The sequence below is a fragment of the Ornithorhynchus anatinus genome, chromosome 2 (genome assembly GCF_004115215.2).
Source record: "Ornithorhynchus anatinus isolate Pmale09 chromosome 2, mOrnAna1.pri.v4, whole genome shotgun sequence".
Lineage (NCBI taxonomy): Eukaryota > Metazoa > Chordata > Mammalia > Monotremata > Ornithorhynchidae > Ornithorhynchus > Ornithorhynchus anatinus.
Window position 1 is genome coordinate 130,618,831 of NC_041729.1, and position 22,911 is coordinate 130,641,741.

Sequence of the window (22,911 nt, forward strand, 5' to 3'; positions counted from 1 at the left end):
GACAACTGATTACCTTGTATCTACTCCAGTGCTTAGAACAGTGCTTGGCACATAGTAAGTGTTTAGCAAATATCATGCTTGTGGTATTAGTTAAGTGCTTACTGTGTGCCAAGCACTGTACTAAGCAGGGTAGATATAAGATAGTCAAGTCTCACATGGGACTCAGTCTAATTAGGAGGGAGAACAAATATTGAATCCCTATTTTTCAGATAAGGGAACGGAGACTCAGAGAAGTTAAGTGACTTGCCTTTGGTCACACAGCAGATATGTGGTGAGACAGGATTAGAACCCAGATCCCCTGACTTCTAGTGCTCTTTCCATTTGACCACGCTGCTTCTCAAATGTGTTACCTATTGGAAAGAGCATGGGTGGGAGCCAGTAGACCTGAGCTAGATGCTTGTCCCACAAACCTATAATGAGTAATTTCAGGCAAATGATTAGCCTCCCTGTTCTTAAATATCTTCATTTTTTAAATGGTATTTGTTAAGCATTTACTATATGTCTGGCACTGTACTAAGTCTTGGGGTAGATAAAAGCTAATCAAATTGGACATAGTGTCCCTGTCCTATGTGGACATAGTCTTAATTCCCATTTTACAGAGAGGTAACTGAGAAGTTAAAGCAAAAAGAAGTTAAGTGACTTACCCAAGGTCACACAGTAGACAGTGTTGGAGCTGGTACTAGAATCCAGGGCCCACTGAGTCCCGGGCTGGTCCTCTGTCCACTAGGCCATAGTACTTCTTCAAAAAAAAGAAAAAAATCATTGTAAAATGATGACACTACTCGCCTGTAGCTCACAGAGATGATGTGAGATTATATGAGATAATGACCATGAAGGGGCTCTGGAAAAAAATGGCAGCACTTCAAATTTAAGGTACTATTCAAAAAAAAGAAAAGAAAAGAAGGAGTAAGTAATAAGAATGAGACAGAGCAGAGTAGAAAAAGGGAAAACAGATGGGGATATAGAGAAAAAGGAAGAACACTCCATCTCCGGTCTTTCAATTTCTACCCCATTCCTTGTTTGCATCTCTTTAACCCGGAAGAAACTGTTTACCTGTAGTGTTTATAACTTGAAGTCATAAGGCTCAAGGGGTTCTTGAAAGGTCATCTAGTCTATCTCTATGCCTTCAGGCAGTACTACACCTGTACCTCCCTGTTCAGATGGATATCTTAGTCTGTGTTTAAAGATTTTGGCAAAGGCGATTTAACCAGCCCCATTTGTAATCCACTCCAATGTTCAACAATCCTTAACGTGAAGACGTTCTTCCTTTTTCCCAAACTCAGCCCTTAAGGCTGCCATTTAGGACCGTTTCCTCAAGTCTGGGTCCATTGCTCACAAGGCAAATGGCTCTTCCTGTAACAAAGCCGAGGGATAGTAACGGAGGAACCTTCTTCAATTACAATTCTTTGAAACCCTCCATCCTGTTTCATATAAAAATCCAAGTTCTCTTCCGGAAAGGAAAGCTGGACTCGAAATCAGGAATAGAGAATTTGGAGCATAAAGAAAAAATAATAAAAGATAAAACAATCCTAATCACTGTTGTCTTTAAAGTAGGAAACTATTGTTTAAAAATCTCCAAAAGTTAGTCTTTTGAAGATTTTCTATCTCTAGTAACAGAATCCCCTCTCAAGGTTGCACCTGGAGAGTTTCCAGTACTCTACCAGTCTTGGCTACAGGAGGGAGAGTCAAGCAGAGGCCTACCCATTCCATTTCTAGCTTGGGCAGCGGAAGGCAATCTGCTACAAGTCAAAACGCACCTTTGCGGGCAGCACCGGCATGGGAGAGAGTCAAGGGTGGAGACTCAAATTGACTTCGCGGAAGGTGGCAGTGGTAAACCACTTCTGTATTTTTACCAAGAAAGCTCTATGGATACTCTACCAGAACGATCACAGTTGGAGAGAGGAGTGTCCTGGGAGAAATGTGTCCATGGTGTCGCTATGGGTCAGAAACGACTAGATGGCATAAGAAAAGTAACAGAATACTTTTCTGACTGTATTCCCTCCATCTTGATATCGGTTGTTTGTTATGGGATAATTTCTTCTTGGATAAATTAAAAAACCCGTAGGACAGCGCTCCGCACCCAGTAAGTGCTCAACATATACCACTGATTGATTAAAGAGCAAGATTTAATAGTCATACAATTTGGTAGCTGGAATAGAAATCCGTCAACATTTTTTATTTGTCACAAAGTTATTTCACTGATTTGATTTGTTAATTGTTCTCCTTTAGTGCTGAATCTAAAAATAAGTAAATTAAGAAACGTATTTAGACCTTCCCAGCACATCAAACTAAAAGTCAACCCATAGAACCATCAATAAATTAATCACTCAATCAATCCTATTTATTGAGCACTTACTGTGTACAGAGCACTGTACCAAATGCTTGGGAGAGTACAGAATAACAGAGGTGAGAGATAAGTTCCCTACCCAACGACAAATTTATAGTCCAGAGGGTGATACAGACATGAATATGAATGATTTACTGATATGTACATAAATGCTGTGTGGCCGAGGGAGGGGTGAATAAAGGGTGCAAAGCCAAGTGCAAGGATGACACGGAAGGGAGTGGGAGAAGAGGAAATGAGGGCATAGTCAGGGAAGGTCTCTTGAAGGAGAAGGTGCTTTTAATAAGGCTTTGAATGCAGGGAGAGTGATTGTCAGATATGAAGAGGGAGGCCGTTCCAGAGGCAGAATGTGGGCGAGAGGTCGGCGGAGAGATAGATGATATGGAGGTATAGTGAATAGGTTGGCATTAGAGGAGCCAAGTGTGCGGGTTGGGTTGTACTAGGGAATCGAGGAGATAAGGAAGGGGGGAGCAGGGCGATTGAGTACTTTAAAGCTTAAGGTAAGGTGTTTCTGTTTGATGAGGATTTGGATGGGCAACCACTGGAGGTTCGTGAGGAATGAGCTGAACAGTTTTGTAGAAAAATGATCCGTGAGCAGAGTGGTGTATGAACTGGAATTGGAAGAGACAGGAGGCAGGGAGGTCAGAAATGAGACTGATGCAGTAATCAAGGCAAGATAGGGTAAATCCTTGGATTAACATGGTAGCAGTTTGGATGGAGAAGAAAGGGTGGATTTTAGCAATATTATGAAGGTCGAACTGACAGGATGGTGACACTGAATATGGGGGTGGGTAAGAGAGATGAGTCAAGGAAACACCAGGGTTATAGAGGATGGAGGGTGGTGCGTTCTCTATAGTGATGGGAAAGTCAAGGGGAGGATAGAGTTCGGATGGGAAGAAAAGGACTTCTGCTTTGGACACGTTCAATTTGAGATGTGGGCAGGACATTCAAGTAGAGATGTCCTGAAGGCAGGAGGAAATGCAAGACTGCAGAGTATGAAAGATATCAGGACTGGAGATGTATATTTGGGAATTATCCACATAAAGATGGTAACAGAAGCCATCGGAGCAAATGAGTTCTCCAAGGGAGTAGGTGTAGATGGAGAATGGAAGGAGACCAGAACTGAACCTTAAGGGATCCCCACAGTTAGCAGGTGGGAGGAAGAGGAGGAGTCTACAAAAGAGTTTGAGAATGAGCAGCCAGAGAGGTAGGAGGAGAAACAGTAGAGGACATTGTTTGTGAAGCCAAAGTTGGATAACGTTTCCAGGAGAAGGGGGTTTTCGACAGTGTTGAAGGCAGCTGAGAGGTCGGGCACAAGCTACAGTAAACCAGTTAACACTTGACCAGTTTGGTTATCTGCATAGTCACTAAAAACCCAACAGTTCACCTCCTCACTTGTGCTGGTTCTGGTGCTGATGCAGGTGCTAACCTTCTCACTGTGCCTCAATCTTACCTGTCCCTCTGTCGACCCCTGGCCCATGTCCTACCTCTGGCCTGGAATGCCCTCCCTCCTCACATATGCCAATCACTCTTCCCCCCCTTCAGAGCCCTACTGAAGGCTCACCTCTTCCAAGAGGACTTCCCAGACTAAGCACCCCCCCTTTCCTCAGCTCCCCCTCCCTTCCGCGTCACCTCGACTCGCTCCCTTTGTTCTTCCCCCGCCACCCCACAGCACTTACGTATGTGTGTATATTGCTATAATTCCATTTTTATTGATGCCTGTTTCCTTGTTTTGATGCTTGTCTCCCCCCTTCTAGACTGTAAGCCCGGTTTGGGCAGGGATTGTTTATTGTTCAATTGTACTTTCATTCATTCATTCACTCAATTGTGTTTATTGAGCTCTTACTATGTGCAGAGCACTGTACTAAGCACTTGGAAAGTACAGTTCAGCAACAAATAGAGACAGTCCGTACCCAACAATCGATTGTAGAATGCTCTGCACACAGTAAACTCCCAATAAATATGATTGAATAAATGAATGAATGAATAGCTAATGGGTTAGGAGTTTTGATAACCCCATCAAGAGGAGTTCTGGTATCTGGTGGCGGGTAAGAGGAGTATGTACTTTTCCGGCAATTATCATTGCTTCAGCATTCTAATAATTTGTAAAATTGTTTCAAATGATCCAAAAGCAAGAAATAGAAAAGTCACATAGCACATAATAATAATAATAATAATATTTTAAAAATTGATATTTGCTAAGTGCTCACCACGTGCCAACCACTCAACTACGCTATCAGTTAGACGCAAGTTAATCAGGCCTGACACAGATCCTGACCCATATGGGGCTCACAGCGTTAAGCAGGAAGGAAAACAGGTATTTAATCCCCTTTTAACAGATGAGGAAACTGAGGCAAAGAGAAGTTAAGTGACCTGCCCAAGGCAAGTAGCAGAGCTGGGAGTAGAATCCAGGTCCTCTGATCAGTTTGGACTAAGTCCCTGTCCCTCAAGAGGTTAAGAATCACATGAGTACTTGCCGTAGACATATGATCGAAACTAAATGGAAATATTCTGTTGCAGGATAGTTGGGGATATTCAAATGGAACCAAACAGTAATCAACCATTTTTGCGTTATCCATAAAATTTCTGCCAGGAAATAGCAGCAAGTGCTAGTCACCAATGTTATTTTGTACCCTGATAAAAACATGTTCATTCATTCAATCATTTTTATAGAGCGCTTACTGTGTGCAAAGCACTGTTCTAAGCTCTTGGGGAAGTACGAACATATGCTTCAACCTGAGGAAAAAATTTAAAAAAACCCTCTTTTCTGTAAGCTCCTTTGTAGGCAGGGAATGTGTCTTCCAGCTCCATTGTATGTTACCCTCCCAAGCCCTTAGTACAGAGCTTGGCACTCAGCAAGTGCTCAATAAATATCATTGATTTGAGCTCTGGTACTACTTTTGTGAAGCTATTCATTCTGACCTATTTTAAACGCTAGAAAAAATTGAGATTTACACTGAGAATGTACTAGAAAAGAGGATTGTTTTGGCAATTGTGCTTCTGGAGCTGTATCTCACAGGTCAGTTGCCGTCTGTAAGCCAGATCATCCAAGATGTAGAACTAAAAGAAGTAAATCATTTCATGTAGGAAGGAGAAGACTTCCTTTTAAGACATGAAACACTAATCAGAAGGAATACATTTCAGCTGAAATGGAAGACTTTTGGCAATAAGGGCAATGAAATAGGACTTCTCCATTTTTTTAGAGTTGACATGTTGGTACATCCCTTTGTTCTTAGACTTTCATTGCTTTCAAGTTGAGAAAATTTATTCCAGGACAATTGTAATTCAAAATGGCATGTAAGCTGGCCTTTTGTCTTTGAAATTATTACATTTTTCAATGTGGATATTCTTTTGTTTTACAGACAAACAAAGAAGCACCTGACTGGCCTATGAAACTGAAACACAAAAAAACAGCATAATGTTTTTGAAGTTTTCTCCGAAGAATAAATCCTGTTCTTTTTGCTTCAGAACAGATCACTTGAGGTTATTTTAACTATATTTTTACATTTAAATTATACCAAATAGTTTAGCATAATTATTCAAATGTGTAGAGATTAGAAGAGAGGATATTTCATTTTTGATTTGCATCTATTTTGATACAGAATAATAAATTAAAGTGTACTCTGTATTTATGACTGAGGCGAATAAAAGCATTTTACAGTTGTTCTATTTCTATTAGACATAATCTAAATATTTTTGTTGGATGCCGCACTTGACAGCACATTCTTGAAATTTTTCTGGCCTGGCAAATTTGGAGAGTTAAATATTTTAGGATTAACATGAGGCCATCCTCCTTAAAAAATGAACAGTTTTTTGTGACCCCCCCGACCCCATTAGTGTTTAATGCGATTGAAAGGAATATTGGTTGCTATCTTTTACTTCTATTTGATTCTGATATTTCATATAACCATAGTCTAAGAGAAACATATTGAAGAAATCAGGGTGTTGGCCTGAGCATCTATGGGTCACCACAGCCAGGAAGAAATATCAGGAAGCCCACATCTTGGGAGGAGAAGAGGGGAGATGGGCCAGGTAGAGGATTCCCAAACTGGTTCTGCCACCAATTGATTGACAGTGTCTATGAAATATTTGCTTCCAAGCCCATCACAACTTAGGGAGATGTTTGTGAGTAAGAGTATCTATGCAAAGGTGAAAAGGGTGCTGTCTGCTGTGTGACCTTGGAAAAGCACTTCACTTCTCCATACCTTGGTTCCCTCATCTGTAAAATGGGAATTGAGACTGTGAGCCGCACATGGGCCAGGGATTGTGTCCACCCTGATTTGCTTGTATCCAGACCAGCTCTTAATACAGTGTCCAGCACGTAGCAAGTGCTTAACAAATACCGTAATTATTATTATTAAGGATTGAGGACTGACCGTGGATGGAGGTATATGTGAAAATGATTGAGATTGGAATAATGTTTGTATGAGAGATGAACCTGAAGGGGTAGATGGGAAGAAGTTTGTTTGGCCTTATGAGCAAGGGCACTTATGATTCTGTCCACCTTCCTGTCGCCCTGTCTCTCTCCTTTTCTGCCTCCAAACAACCAATAGGTGGCATTTCCTGAGAACTTACTATGCACAGAGTGAAAGTGTCTGTTCTGTTGTTCTAATGGACTTCCCCAAGTACTTATCCAGTGCTCTGCATGCAGTGAGCACTCAATAAATACAACTGACTGACTACAGGACAATTATAGTAAGCCCTTGGGAAAGTACACAACAAAAGAGTCGGCTGTTACTATCCCTGCCCACAAGGAGCTTCGTCTACAGGGGGAAACAGCCATTATGATAAGGTACAGATCGATTAATCAATCAATGGTATCCGTTGAATCTTACTGTGTACAGACCACTGTACTAAGCACGTGGGAGAGTACAATACAACAGATTCAGGAAATACCAGAGTTTTAAGGATATTGTACATAAGTGCCGAGAGGCTGGGGTGAGCGCCAAAGTGATTAATGGTTGCACAGCCAAATGCAGAGTCGAAGACGCAGAGAGGAGGGCAGATAGGGGAATAATGAAGAGCTCATGGTTCCAGCAATCTCAAATCCTTTCCAGAGAGAGAACTTAAAGCACTGGGTGAGGACAACGTGCAGGGCTGAGACTCGGCCCATATAGTTTGGAGAGACCACGGAAAGTCAGAATACCTCGTTCTCTATGTTCGTAAGAACCATATATTCCAACCGAGGTCTTCCTAGGTCGCTTCTGTTTTAAGGGATGCTCACCGCATTTGCATTTCATTCATTCAATCGTATTTATTAAACACTTACTGTGTGCAGGTGACATTAAGTTATAAGTGAGTCCTCGGAGAGATGCCGCCAGGTATTGGCACGTATGGAGACAGATAGTGGAAATCTGGAGGCCTGGGAAGAAATAGTGGCAACAGCAAGATCAGGTGATGGGGAGCTCTGACTAAACATTCCTTATTCTAGATTCTCCTGAAATTCCAAGGGGAAAGAATTCAGCAGTGTTTGCAATTTTATAGCATGAAAGTAAAGAAGCCTTTGTCTCATAGTTCTCAGAGTTTAATTAGTCAAGCAAGCGAGGAATCACATTTACTGAGCACTTACTGTGTGCAGAATGCTGAAATAAGCTCTTGGAAGAGTTCAATATAAAGGAGTTGGTAGACATGTTCCCTGCCCACAGCAGTCTAGAGGGTGAAATGGATATTGATATAAATAAATAAATGACAGATATGTACCTAAATGCTGTGAGGCTGAGGGTGGGTCAATAGAAGGTGAAAATACAAGCTCAAGGGTGACACAGGAGGAAACGAGAGAAGAGGAAATGAGAGCTTAGTTGGTAAAGACCTCTTGGAGATTTAATAAGGCTCTGAAGGTGGGGAGAGTAAACTGTAGAATATGGAGGGGGTTAAACATGGGTACAGTTATTGCTGAGAGCCGCAAGTAACGTATGAGAAAAGATTCAATCTTTTTCTTGGGGTTCCTTCCAACCAGGGCCTTGAAAACAGTCAGTCAGCCAATCAATCAATGGTTTTTACTGAGCACTTACTGTGGGCAGAGCACTTTTTAAAAATGGTATTTGTTAAGAACTTAGTGGAAAGAGCCTGAGCCCAGGAGTCAGAGGCCCAGGGTACCAATCTCGTTCTGCCATGTACCTGCTTTGAGACTTTGTGGAAGTCACTTCACTTCTCTGTGCCTCAGTTCCTCATCTGAGAAATGCGGATTCAATTCCTGCTCTCCCTCTTACTTAGACTGGATACCCCATGTGGGACCTGATCATCTTGTATCTACCCCAGTGCTTAGTACAGTGCTTGGCTCATAGTAAATGCTTAGTGAATAGCACTCATTACTAAGCACTGGGGTAGATGTAGGATAATCAGGTTGGACATAATGCATGTCCCACATGGGGTTCAAAGTCTCTAATCTCCATTTGACAGATGAGGTAACTGAGGCACAAAGAAGTGAAGTGACGTGTCCAAGGTCACATGGCAGAGCCAAGTTTAGAACCCAGTTCCTCTGATTCCCAGGCCCATGTTCTTTCCACTGGGCTGCTTTTCTTAAGCCATGCAGCTTCTCTTGCTTGCTTACTTCTCAAGCACTGTCCTCTTAAAGTGAATGAGAGAACCCATCTCTACCCATAAGATTTCAACCTAATAGGAGGTTTAGAGGTTTACACGTATGAGTGTGAATCCTCAATTTAGTCCCCCTAAATGTTACATCCAAAGGAAAAAGTAGAGTTCAGTGGGTGGGTGTCCCAGTTGATCAAATTCCACAAGTAGGTCCTCCGGTACATTTTGCTTCAGCCTCACCTTAACTATATATTTCTACCGTAAGAATGCCTTCATTGTCACATCTCCTCCCAGAAGCCTTCCCCAAATAAGCCCTCTTTCCCTGACTCCCTCTCCCTTCCCCCTTTTCTATGCACCTGGATTTGTATGTATCTTTTGAGTATTTGGTACTCACCCCACCCTCAGCTCCACAACTCATATGTAAATATCTGGATTTACAACAAGATAAGTTGTTTATCTTATTTTCTGTTTCCCACTTTAGAAGACTCTGAGGTCATTGTGGGCAGGGAACATGTCCAATCAATCAATCGATTGAATTTATTGAGCCCTTACTGTGTGCAAAGCACTGTACTAAGGGTTTGGGAGAATACAACAACAAACAGACATATTCTCTGCCCACAAGGAGACCACAGTCTAGAGGGAGAGACAGACATTAATATACATCTATACATAAATAGATAAATACATTAAAATATAAATAAATTTTAGATGTAAACATATGTGTTGTGGGGATGAGAGGGAGGATGAATGAGGGAGCAAGTCAGAGGGACACCGAAGGGAGTGGGAGAAAAGAAAATGAGGGCTTAGGGAAGGCTTCTTGGAGGAGATATGCCATCAATAAGTGGGGGAGAGCAATTATCCATCTGATATGTCTGATATATCTGTCTGCCCACTCTGTGCACGCTCCGCTCCTCTGCCGCCCACCTCCTCTCCGTCCCTCGGTCTCGCCTATCCCGCCGTCGACCCCTGGGTCACGTCCTCCCGCGGTCCTGGAACGCCCTCCCTCCTCACCTCCGCCAAACTGATTCTCTTTCCCTCTTCAAAACCTTACTTAAAAATCACCTCCTCCAAGAGGCCTTCCCAGACTGAGCTCCTCTTCCCCCTCTACTCCCTCTGCCATCCCCCCTTTACCTCTCCGCAGCTAAAGCCTCATTTTCCCCTTTTCCCTCTGCTCCTCCACCTCTCCCTTCCCATCCCCACAGCACTGTACTTGTCCGCTCAACTGTATATATTTTCGTTACCCTATTTATTTTGTTAATGAATTGTACATCGCCTTGATTCTATTTAGTTGCCATTGTTTTTACGAGATGTTCTTCCCCTTGATGCTGTTTAGTGCCATTGTTCTTGTCTGTCCGTCTCCCCCGATTAGACTGTAAGCCCATCAAACGGCAGGGACTGTCTCTATCTGTTGCCGACTTGTTCATCCCAAGCGCTTAGTACAGTGCTCTGCACATAGTAAGCGCTCAATAAATACTATTGAATGAATGAATGAATGAAGCACTTAATACAGTGCTCTGCACACAGTAAGCACTCAAGAAATGCCATTGATTGATCTCTAGAATCCGCATGTTCTTTTCCATCCAAACTGATCCAAGCACTTATCGTTACCCGCTTTGACTACTGCATCAGCCTCTTTGCTGACCTCCCCGCAACCAGTCTCTCTCCACTCCACTCCAGCCCATACTTAACTCTGCTGCCCGGGTGGATCATTTTTCTGAAAAACCGTTGTCATGATCTCCCCACGCCTCAGAAACGGCTAATGGTTGACCATCAACCTCTACCAGAAATTCCTTACCACTGGCTTAAAAGCACTGGCTTCAGCTTGCCCCCTCCTGCCTTACCTCACTGATCTACTACAACCCAACCTATAGACTCTGCTCCTCCGACACCAACCTACTCTTTGTACTTCTAACCTCTTCTACCACCTCACCCCCCACATCGAACCCTTGCCCACATCCTCAGATCTGGCGTGCCCTCCTGCTTCATATCCAGTTGTCTAACAACTCTCCCCACCTTCAAAACCCTCCTTAAATCACATTTTCAAGAAGCCTTTCCTGACTAAGCCCTCATTCCCCCTCTCAATCCCTCCTCTGCTGTCAACTCTGCATTTGACTCTGTATCCCTTAAGTACTTAACTGCTCACCCCAGCCCCACAGCACTCGTGTACCTATACTTATACTCTACTATTTCCCCTATGCTTAATGTATTTTCATATCTCTCTCCCCTACAGACTGTGGGCAGGGATCATGTTCATTCATTCATTGTATTTATTGAGCACTCACTGTGTGCAGAGCACTGTACTAAACACTCGGAGAGTACAATACAGCAATAAAGAGAGACAGTCCCTGTCTGCAAGGAGCTCACAGTCTACTACTTTCATTCATTCATTCATTCATTCATTCAATAGTATTTATTGAGCGCTTACTATGTGCAGAGCACTGTACTAAGCGCTTGGGATGAACAAGTCGGCAACAGATAGAGACAGTCCCTGCCGTTTGACGGGCTTACAGTCTAATCGGGGGAGACGGACAGACAAGAACAGACAAGAACAACTACTTCCCCAAGCACTTAGCACACAATAAGTGCTCAAGACATACCATCTATTGGTTGATAAGTGCAAATTTGATAAGTGATGAATGAACAAAATTTGTTTCTTTGAAAACGTTACAAAGCTCACAGCAGGTATTCAAATTAAGAATTCACTTCAGCCACCGTTGAACACTGTCCATATCTGAAAAGAACACTTTCATATGAGCAAAATAATCATATTAATAATATTTGTTGAGCATTTACTTTATGCCACACACCATTCTACGCACTGTAGTAGAAACAAGATGATCAAATTGGACACAGTCCTTGTCCCAAATGGAGCTCACAGTCTAAGAAGGAGGAGGATTTAATCCCTATTTAAAGATGAGGAAACTGGGGCACAGAGTAAAGTAACTTGCCCAAGGTCACACACCAGACAAATGGCAGAGTTTGGGATTGGAACCCAGGTCCTTCTGACTCTTAGGCCAGTGTTCTTTCCATCATGCCACACCCAGTTGTCTTTGTTATGAGTTTTCCCCAAGCGTAGCCTTAATACCAGGTTTGTTTGCTTTTTTGTTGTTGTTGTTTATTTTAATGGCATCCATTAAATGCTTACTATGTGCCAGACACTGTACTGAGCACTGGGGTAGATACAACCTAATCAGATTGGTCACAGTCCATATCCTACGAGGGGCTCACAGTCTTAATCCCCAATTTATAAATGAGGTAACTGAGGCACCGAGAAGTTAAGGACTTGCACAAGGTCATAAAGTATTCAAGTGGTGGAGCCAGGATTAAAACCCAGGACTTCTGACTCTGTGTTCTTTCCACTAGGCCATGGTGGGCTTGATTAAAGGGTTGGATGTTGATAAATTTTTTGGTAGTATTTTAGTAGCCGTTGGGCCCTGTTTAGCACTGGTTATCGAATTTGTCATTTTCAGAAGTAAATTTCATTTAAAGAAATGATTCATAAATATTAAATTTCAACTTCCCCATGGCTATCACTACCGAAGTGTTGTTTGGAAGCCAGCGTGGCTCAGTGGAAAGAGCATGGGCTTTGGAGTCAGGGCTCATGAGTTCGAATCCCAGCTCTGCCACTTGTCGGCTGTGTGACTGTGGGCAAGTCACTTAACTTCTCTGTGCCTCAGTTCCCTCATCTGTAAAATGGGGATCAAGACTGTGAGCCCCACGTGGGACAACCTGATTCCCCTATGTCTACCCCAGCGCTTAGAACAGTGCTCGGCACATAGTAAGCGCTTAACAAATACCAACATTATTATTATTATTATTATATGGTTTCCCAATTTCAATACTTTGGACCTATTCAAATTTTACTAAAAATTCAATAGCCACCTGCCTTATCTCTACATCATGTCATTTAAATACAATTTCTTGAATGTGAAATGCTTCTACTATTTCAACCTTCTTTTAATAATTTTCCCCTCTTTCTTTCCCTCCAGCCCAGTCAGTCAACAGCTAGTAAGATCATGCTGCTCAACCTCAGAGTCTCTCCTGGCCTTCTGTGGTATTTCCAACTGTCCACCCTTTGTCTCCTGAATAACAGCCTTTCTGCTTTCCTTTCACTATTCTCCTGTCTCATATGCTCTCGATTTAATAAAACCCAGTCATGCATTTGGTCATTTGTTTTAATATTAGTCCTTTAATAACCCCGTCTTAAAAAAAGTTTTCTTGAGGTAGGAAAAAGTGACTTCCTGAGGCCTACAGAAAATAATGAGAAAGATTACCCACTAGCTCCCCTACCAAGTTACCTGTACTATCTCCAGTTCAGTATCTCTTTGACAAACAAACCCTGTGAGCAGGGACTGTCTATCAGTTTTTTAGATACCTGATAAAGATGAAGTCATAAAATGAAATGAGCAGTTGTTCAATAAATCTTCATAAAGAAATGCAAATAAGATCTAATGTAAAAAAAAAACTTTTTGGGGAGAAATCATAGAATTAATAAGAATTAGTTCATCAAAATTTAGCGTTTTCTTCAATTTGAGAAGAATCAGTTCAAAGCTGAAAGTTTCAAGCTTCAAAAACTGGAATTTTCAGTGCATAATTTTATTCTTTACATATTTATCAGTTAAAATGCTGGATGCATTTTTTAAGAAAAGATATTTACTGTATTATATGGGAAGGGTTTTTATTTATGTGAGGTCATTTAGCATTTGGTTTCATTTTTTAACTGTGATCTGTCTTGTAAATCTAGGGCATTAGTTCTAGTTCTATTTCACCCTTCCAGCACATATCACTGAGCCTGCCCAGAGTTTCCCAGAGATGAGCGAGTTATGCCTTTTTCAGCTGGGTCCTTGGATTTCTGCCTTCTGTCATTTACAAATGTTTATGAAGATTGCTTTGGAAAATGCGAAATGTATGAGAAATAGACAAGAGCAGTAGTACTGAAAACTAATCATTCTTTGGTAATTTTGAACCCTAGTAGGAGGAATAGTTGACTGATACTAAGTTTGAACCCTGTGGGAAAATGGTCAGATCATGAAAACACCAAATTTGCCCACAGCTATACGCTGTTTGCATAGACAATGCGCGTTTGTTCCGTTTGAAGATACTTCAAAAATAACAATTGTAAAAGAGAATACTGCTTTGATCAAAGAACTAGAATTTACTTTGTTTGACCATGAATAATTGAGCTTTGTAATGTTAATGCTTCTTTTAAGGAATATCAGATCTGTAAATGCAGCTTAATTACAGGTAAGCTTTTTTGGAGGGAATTTGTGACAGCATTTTATTGAAGGTCTTTTCAATCTTCCCTTCAAACTTAATTAGTAGAAAGATCATTTTAGATTATCCAGTATAATTAACAACTATCATTATTAATGTTTTCATAAATGTTCACGTAGGTCAAAGTGGTTATCTTAGCTTACTGATCTTGGAAAGGTTTTTTTTCAGGTTTTCCATTTTAGCAAAGCCTGCTTTAGAGGTTGCTGACCAGTTAGTAACCACAATTATCAGAGGCCCAAAGGCGTAAAAATATTTTTCTTTTAGAGAATTAACCCCGCGTGTCAAAGGATTCACAAGCTTTATTTTATTAAAAGCATCAAGCTCGACCCGATTAATTGGATCCAGAAAATAACCCTAATATGGAAGGGCGGGCAGAGCAAGAGCTAGACAACACTGATAAAACAAGAACTCAAGCTTCTCTAGGTATTGTTCAATTTTGCTGAGAAGAATAAAGGTGATTATGCAAATGTCAGTTAGCACATCTCCATTTCTATTGAGGCTAGAACAAGAGGAAACTGCCGCATGAAGAAGTAAATTGGATGAGAAGGAATAAATTGATAGGGTTGAAAGGGGTTTCATCATCTTGGCCTGGGCCAGATAATTCCCCAAGTCCCTTTAACCCCACATAGTTGTGGGGGATTTGTTTCTCTTCTTTGGGGTTTTTTTTTTCCTCTTCATTATATTTAATTTCAAAATGTATAGTTGTATGAAAGTGATCATCATCTTTTGTTTCTTTTCCATCCGTCCTTAATTATTGGATATCCTCTTGCTAGCCAATCTCAGGCAATCGATACAGTGGCCTAAATGCTCCTCCAGTTAAAAAGCCTGGCTTGAAAGCCAGGTGAAAGAAATGTGCAGGACACACCTCTATGTAGCAACCAGCATTGAAAAAAAAAAAAAGAAAATTGATATCAAGATCATTTAAACCTTACCGAATTAGCACATTCCAAGTCATTTAGTAGCATTTCTTTCATTATGGCAGTAATGAGCTTTGCAGAATTGAATTCCCTGGGAGCCAGCAGGGATGAAGAACAATGCTAGTGTTTACCAGCAGCAGGAGGGAGCTTACCTTTCTTTGTCACCTCGGTAAATTCTCGACAGGCTAATCTAAATACATTGCTGGGGTGCCATCCCACACAATGGAGTGTGACTGAAACCCCTGTCCATCCAGAGCAATCTCGGTTGCCTGATTAGTTCTCTTGTGTCACTGAAAATCCAACATATGACACCCTCCGAAAAACATAATGACTTTTCACAGGGCCTATGTTATATTATACGGTCGCACTTGGGGTTTAAATGGATTTCCAATCTGGAGATCCTGATAAGTCTTAAAACGGTTAAAACAGAGTTCAGTTCTTTGTCCCGGCAAAACGGCACACAACATCTCCGTTGGCGAGGTTCCCGATTAATGTTACCAGAAGTTGCCGTTTTAAGCAGCTCTTTGGTTGAACCACTTAATGGGAAATGGGGAAATAGTGGTAATAATGGGGAAAAGCAAATGATTAAATGAGCAAGTTATTTAAATTTGAAAATAAAGCACACCTCATGCTGGGAAATGAGGTTACAGGCAGTTTTGCGATCCGAAATGCACATATTATTAGTTTTCCTTTTTCCTTTTCCACCACAAAGATTTTTCGGGTAATTTGCTTTCGGTAAAATGGAGTTTCTACCCTTCACGATGTTATTCATTTACTGTCACCGCTAGACGTTTTAAAAGAAGCTAGTAACAATGATATCCTTGATTTCTGCAGCTGTCTAAATGTTGCTGTACATAGGCTACTGTGGGGAGAACTTGAAACAGTGGGTAGGTTCAACAGATCCATGTTATGTATATACGAGCTATGTAATTCCAAATGTAATCCTGGGAATTTACACTGCCATTTGACATGTTTTAGTGTTTTAGGGTTGTTAGTGTACCCAGGGTACAGTATTTCCATACAGTAAAGTTTGGACTAATCTAGGTAAAGAACAATCATGAGTTACACATTAACTATGAAAGGTCATTTCTTTCTTGGCAAATGCAAGGTCTATTGATCAAGCAACAGCAATACTGTTTCTCTTTGAGTTAGGATGAAAAATCGGTTATTTGGTGTCACCATGCTATTTTTCTAGTAAGTAATTGCTCTTAGATGGTTCAAGCACTACCGTTATTCATTGGCATTAAAGAATGTTTTGCCAGTCTATTTCAGTATCTAATTTACTGAGTTTTCAACTGGGCAAACTCCAAATTTGAAGTCTGTTGATGAATTAGTACGTTATATGTTCAAATAATGACTTCTCCTCTGATGGGACTGCAAACAGAAAGAAAAATGAATGGGGCGTTCTTAGTGCTTTACCAACTACTTGCTGCTGAATTTCCCAACATGAGCTGCATTTATTTTCAACGTAAATAGCCTCTCTAGCCAACCTTATCTTTCTGGTACTTCCTGCTAACTCTATATGTTATGCAATCAAACCCATAAATGTAGATAGAGGCTAAATCCAGGCACCGAAGCAGTCTTGCCATATACTGGTCTTTGAAACTTTATGCCATAAACCTCTCCCCTTGCTTTAAGAGATTTACCCAACATTATAAAGATGGAAGTCAACAAGTTTGCATATCATGACACCTAGGAGGTGACTTTCATTTTTAAACAGGAAGTGCTTCCTTTCAAGCTAACAAGTATAGCTCCCTCTCCTAGGTGTTTTCATATGCTAAGCCAGCACCAGAATTGTCTCTGAGCCCATTGGGTAGGGATTGTCTCTATTGGTTGCCGAATTGTACTTTCCAAGCACTCAGTACTTGCTCTGCACAGAATAAGCACTCAATAAATACGATTGACTGAATGAATGAATGAACTGTGCTCTCTGGGGTGCCACAGGCCGGGGTTTCTCTCTTGAACCTGCTTCCTAAAAATGCGTGCCCTTGAAACAGAGACAGAGGAAAGTGGTTTTAATGCAACTGATCCCTAATCATGCCCCTAGGTATCCTCCGGCAGCTAGATAGGTGGGAGTAGTACCCCAGAATCTACGCTGCAACCCAGAGATCTCTGGGCAGTCAATCAGGCAATCATATTTATTGAGTGCTTATTGGGCGCAGGGCACTGTACTAACCGCTCGGAAGAGTGTAATATAACAATAAACAGACACAATCCCTGCCCACAAAGAGTTTGCAGTCTAGATGAGAGCTCTGGCCTCTCGTAAAGTATGCGTTGACTTCCGGGATCGAGGACTGTATCTTCCAGCACTGCCTGCCACCCGCAGTCTGGAAGTAGAGGACCTTCCACTTCTTAATCCCCCTTGCTCCTCACCTTCCCCTCACAGAGTCTCTGAGAAGCAGTGTGGTGCCAATACCAGAGATAATGGTTTATAGGGCCTGTGCAGTTCTCCCAGGACAAAACACTAGATAAAACTTGTTCCTTCAAGTTTTGAGCCTAAAAGAGCCATCTAAATAAGAGCCAGGGACAACCATATTTTCATAATTTTAGCATGAGTAATGAGAGGGATGAGGAATTTCCTAGCCTAGAAAGGATCTCCTGAATCACTGGTTAGGGACGGTCATTAATGCCAGCAAAAACAACTGGGCATGAATATGCGGACTTGGATAAAATGGAAGGAACAACTCAGTGTCCCCAAAAGCTTTCTTGTTAAATTTGCATCAGAGACAGTGTGGCCTAGGTGGATAGAGCACTGGCCTAGGAGCCAGAATGGTCTGGGTTCTAATCCGGCTCTGCCACTTGTTTGCTGTATGACCTTGGGCAGGCCACCTAACTTCTTTGTGCCTCAGTTACCTCGTCTGTAAAATGGGGATTAAGACTGTGAGCCCAGTGTGGGAGAGGGAGAGTGTCCAACCCACTTACCTCGTATCTACTCCTGAGCTTAATACATTGCCTGGCACATAGTTAGTGCTTAACAAATATCGTTGTTATTATTATTATTATTCTCTGTGCCCCAGTTCCCTCATCTATAAATTGGGGATTAAGACCCATTTGGCCATTCTCTCTGGCATTCATTCTGAGTCCCCTTCACTGGCTCCTCTTCTGCCTCTTGCCCCCTAACTGTTGGGGGTCCCTCAGTGTTCAGTTCTGGGTCCCCTTCTATTCTCCATATACACCCACTCCCTTGGAGAACTCAATTGCTCGCATGGCTTCAAGTATCACCTATATGCCAATGATACCCAAAATCTACATCACCAGCCTTGATTTCTCTCCCTCGCTGCAGTATCGCATTTCCTCTTGCTTTCAAGACAACTCTACTTGGATGTCCTCCAGTCACCTCAAGCTTAACATGTCCAAAACAGAGCTCCTTATCTTCCCACCAAACCCTGTCCTCCCCTGACTTTCCCATCACTGTAGTAGGCAGCTCCACCATCCTTCCTGTCTCACAAGCCCGTAACCTTGGCATTATCCTTGACTCATCTCTCTCATTCAACCCACATATTCAATCCATCACTAAGTCCTGTATGCCTCATCTTCACAACATCGCTAAAATCCTCCCTTTCCTTTCCATCCAAACTGAGGCCACATTAATGCAGTCACTCATCCTATCCCACCTGAATTACTCTATCAACCTCCTTGCCGACCTCCCAGCCTCCTGTCTCTCCCCACTCCAGTCCATATTTCACTCCACTGCCTGAAGATTTTTTTTACAGACAAGTTCAGGACATATCACCTCACTCCTCAAAAAAGTCCAGTGGTCGTCCATCCACCTCCTCATCAAAGAATCTTCACCATTGGCTTTAAAGCCCCCTTGCCCCCTCTTACCTGACTTCCTTACTCTTCTTCTACAACCCAGCCAGCACACTTCTCTCCTCTAATGCTAACCTTCTCACTGTACCTCGGGATCCCAAATGCTGCCTCTGGCCTAGAACACTCTCCCTCCTCAAATCCGACAGATAATGACTCTTCCCCACTTCTAAGCTTTATAGGAGGTACATCTCCTCCAAGAGAACTTCCCAGACTAAGTCCCCTTTCCTCTTCCTCCACTCCCTTCTGCATTGCCCTTTCTTGCTCCCTTTGTTCTCCCCCAGCCACCCCCCCCCACACCCAATCGACCCCCTCCCAGCCCCACAGCACTTATGTACATATCTGTAATTATGTATTGATGTCTGTCTCTCCCCACCCCCCAGACTGTAAGCTCGTTGTGGACAGATAATGTGTCTGTTTATTGTTGTATTGTACTCTCCCACGAGCTTAGTCCAGTGCTCTGCACACAGTAAACGCTCAATAAGTATGAATGAATGAATGACCGTGAGCCCCACTTGGGACATGGACTGTGCCCAACTTGACGAGCTTGTGTCTACTCTAGAGTGCCTGGTACATAGGAAGTGTTTAACAAATACTTTTAAAATAGGGGAACAAAGTAGTCTATCAGTGAATTATGTTGTTAACTAAAGATGCTAACACATTGAAGCGTGTTTTCTCTTCATCTTCTTGAATTCGCATCATTGATGTTCTGTAGAGCAGTGCTAGCAGCTAAAGGAATTCCTGATTGACGTTTTACAGAACTCTCTACATGTGAGTAAGCATTTTCATAGGAAGATGAATCATTTCTTCAGTTGGTTATAAATCATACAAAATTCTACTCTAACAAATCGGTTATAGTTAAGTGCCTTTTCATTTTTTCCCTAACACCAACTTTTCCTCGATCTTACAGAATGAATTTCTCACGAGTTTGTAAGATGGATCCAGTTCTTTTCTACCAACGCTGAGCCTGGACTACTTTTTTTTTCAAGTCATCAGTCAAACCTATTTACTGAGTGCTTAATGGGTGTGGAGCACTGTACTGTACTCCAGTCTCGCATTTCCTTCAGTGAGCACTGAGCACTTGTACTCAGTAAAGACAGCCATGCTATTTTGGCTAAAAAATTGTCAGGGAACGACGAGGCTAAAGCTCAGATTCAAACTGATCCAGATTTACTCGCCTCTCCAAAAATGTTCAAAACACTCCAACTGTTAAATAGATCTCCAGACTCAACTTTCCGCCTGTGCTCTCAATATTTGGGAACTATGGAACAATCAATGGAAATGGATCTTTGCTTCCACCACCTAGCCCTTGGGCTCAATCACAGAATCTTCACTGCAGGAATTTTCCCACATATTGGAAAGATTGAGTCTACTGGATTTCTTTCTTTTTGCTACCTGGAAACTGAGCTGGCCAGGGTGTGGTAGCCATCACCAATGGCTCCATATCCTGAGGGTACATTGGTAGAGTGGAGGCTTTCAAATTAGGCGGAAGAATCAGTGATCGAGTGGGCCCTAATTAAAAGTATTGTAAAAACAATGCCCCTCAGGCCCAGCCCCATCACTAAGTGTTCAATACTGGGAAGAGAGGAGGGAGAAGAAGAGTTTTTTTTTATTCTTGGAGTTTAATGTTTATTGTTCTCAGTTCATACACAGCCCATTACCTCACCTGCTGAGTCACTGATCCCTTTGGAGAGGAACTGGAGTGTTGCTGGGCTGAGAGGAAGGAGATGAAGGATTTGGGGAGATGTTGAGGGCTAAGAGGAGCAGTGTGGCTTAGTGGAAAGAGCCCGGGCTTGGGAGTAAATTCACTGCACTAGGGACCTCAGAACCGCATAAATTTGCCCGTAAACCCAGTCTTTCATTCAATAGTATTTATTGAGCGCTTACTATGTGCATAACACTGTACTAAGCGCTTGGAATGTACAAATCGGTAGCAGATAGACAGTCCCTGCCCTTTGAGGAGCTTACAGTCTAATCGGGGGAGACAGACAAGAACAATGGCAATAAATAGAGTCAAGGGGAAGAACATCTCATTAAAACAATAGCAAATAAATAGAATCAGGGTGAATTACATCTCATTAAACAAAATAAATAGGGTGATGAAGATATATACAGTTGAGCGGAGAGTACAGTGCTGAGGGGGTGGGACGGGAGAGGGGGAGGAGCAGAGGGAAAGGGGGGAGAAGAGGGTTTAGCTGCGGAGAGGTGAAGGGGGGGTAGAGGGAGCAGCGGTAAAAGGGGAGCTCATTCTGGGAAGGCCTCTTGGAGGAGGTGAGCTTTAAGTAGGATTTTGAAGAGGGGAAGAGAATTAGTTTGGCGGAGGTGAGGAGGGAAGGCGTTCCAGGACCGCGGGAGGATGTGGCCCAGGGGTCGACGGCAGGATAGGTGAGACCGCGGGACGGTGAGGAGGTGGGCGGCGGAGGAGCGGAGCGTGCGGGGTGGGCAGTAGAAAGAGAGAAGGGAGGAGAGGTAGGAAGGGGCAAGGTGATGGAGAGCCTTGAAGCCTAGAGTGAGAAGTTTCCAACCTCAGGGTTTTTTGATGTTTTTAATTGGGAGTCAGAGGACATGGGTTCTAATCCCAGCTCGCCAGTTGTCTGCTGCGTGACCTTGGGCAAGTCACTTAACTTCTCTGTGCCTCAGCTACCTCGTCTGTAAAATGGGGATTACAGAAGACTGTGAGCCCCACGTGGGACAACCTGATGACCTTGTATCCATCCCAGTGCTTAGAACAGTGCTTGACACATAGTAAGCACATAAATACCATTATTATTATTATTATTGAGCATTGTTGGAGCCCTTCCTTTAGGTTCTTCCCCAAAATTCTAAGGCTCCACTACAAGTCCTAAGCCCTGCTCCAAGCCATAGGTTTGAATCCCAGCAAGCCCTGGGCAGCATGGTCTAGAGGGTAGAGCACAGCTTGGAAGCAGAAAGGCCTGGTTCTAATCCTAGATCCATCATCTGCCTGCTGTGTGACCTTCTGGCAAGTCACTTCACTTCTGTGTGCCTGTTGCCTCATCTGTAAAATGGGGGTTAAGACTGTGAGCCCCACACAGGACAGGGGCTCAACCTGATTTGCCTGTATCTACCCCGGTACTTAGAACAACACTGGGCATGTAATAAGTGCTTAACAAATATCATTAAAAAGAAAAAAGCCCTGCACATCCACATCTTAAGACTCGGCCGAGTGAAGTCAAAGGGGACTCTTGGCTGAGGGCAAGAGGAGCATTGCCCAACTGAATAGGAGACAAGCATGGATGCTCTTAGGTAAATTTGCAAGGTGTAGTAATCTATAGTTTCCTTCTTGGTATCTTGATCTTTTTTTTTTTAATAGTATTTGTTAAGCACCTACTATGTGCCAGGCACCGTATTAAGCGTTGGGGTAGACACAAGCTAATAAGGTTGGACACAGCCCGTATCCCATTTGGGGCTCACAAAAGTAACCCTTATTTTACAGACGAAGTAACTCAGACACAGAGAACTGAAGTGACTTGTTCAAGGTCACATCAGACATTGCTTAATGGATAGGGCATAGGCCTACAAGTCAGAAGGACCTGGGTTCTAATCTCAGATCTGCCACCAGTGTGACCTTGGATGATTCCTTTCACTTCTCTGGGCTTCAGTTACCTCATCTGTAAAATGGGGATTAAGAGTGTGAGGGGACAGGGACTGTGTCCACCTTGATTAACTTCTGTCTACCCCAGTGGTTAGAACAGTACCTGTCACATCGTAAGGGCTTTACAGGTACCATAATTATTATTTTCATCAGTAGCAGAGTCAGGATTAGAACCCATGCTCTTCTGACTCCCAGGAATGTGCTCCATCCACTCTGCCATGTTGCTTCTACACTTCTGAACAAGGATAGGACCTCACCGTTGGTAGCATCATATTGGAGAAACAAGGCCAGATATGTTTATTTTGGCAGTGTTTGAGTTTCAGTTGCGTAGTAGCCTTAGGTGTACTTGTAAGGATCCATGTTAAAAAATAAACCTCTTCTTCACTCGGCACTCGATAAAGTTGTGGAATTTGCTACTGTAGAAA

At 42.5% G+C, this 22,911-nt stretch overlaps 1 protein-coding gene across 3 annotated transcripts in view; it reads left to right on the forward strand.

The window, feature by feature from the left end:
* Positions 1 to 13,040, forward strand: part of PIBF1 (progesterone immunomodulatory binding factor 1) — a 280,353-nt gene extending 267,313 nt beyond the window's left edge. For 2 of the 3 annotated variants that reach the window (XM_029055543.2, XM_029055551.1), the window contains exon 18: positions 5,707 to 6,017. In XM_029055543.2, the coding sequence (XP_028911376.1) occupies positions 5,707 to 5,763 (57 nt within the window). In that variant the 3' untranslated portion in view covers positions 5,764 to 6,017. Of the gene's footprint in view, positions 1 to 5,706; positions 6,018 to 12,864 lie in introns of those variants that run through there. The other variant, XR_003756003.2, reaches the window with a different exon arrangement.
* The last annotated feature ends 9,871 nt before the right edge of the window (positions 13,041 to 22,911 follow it).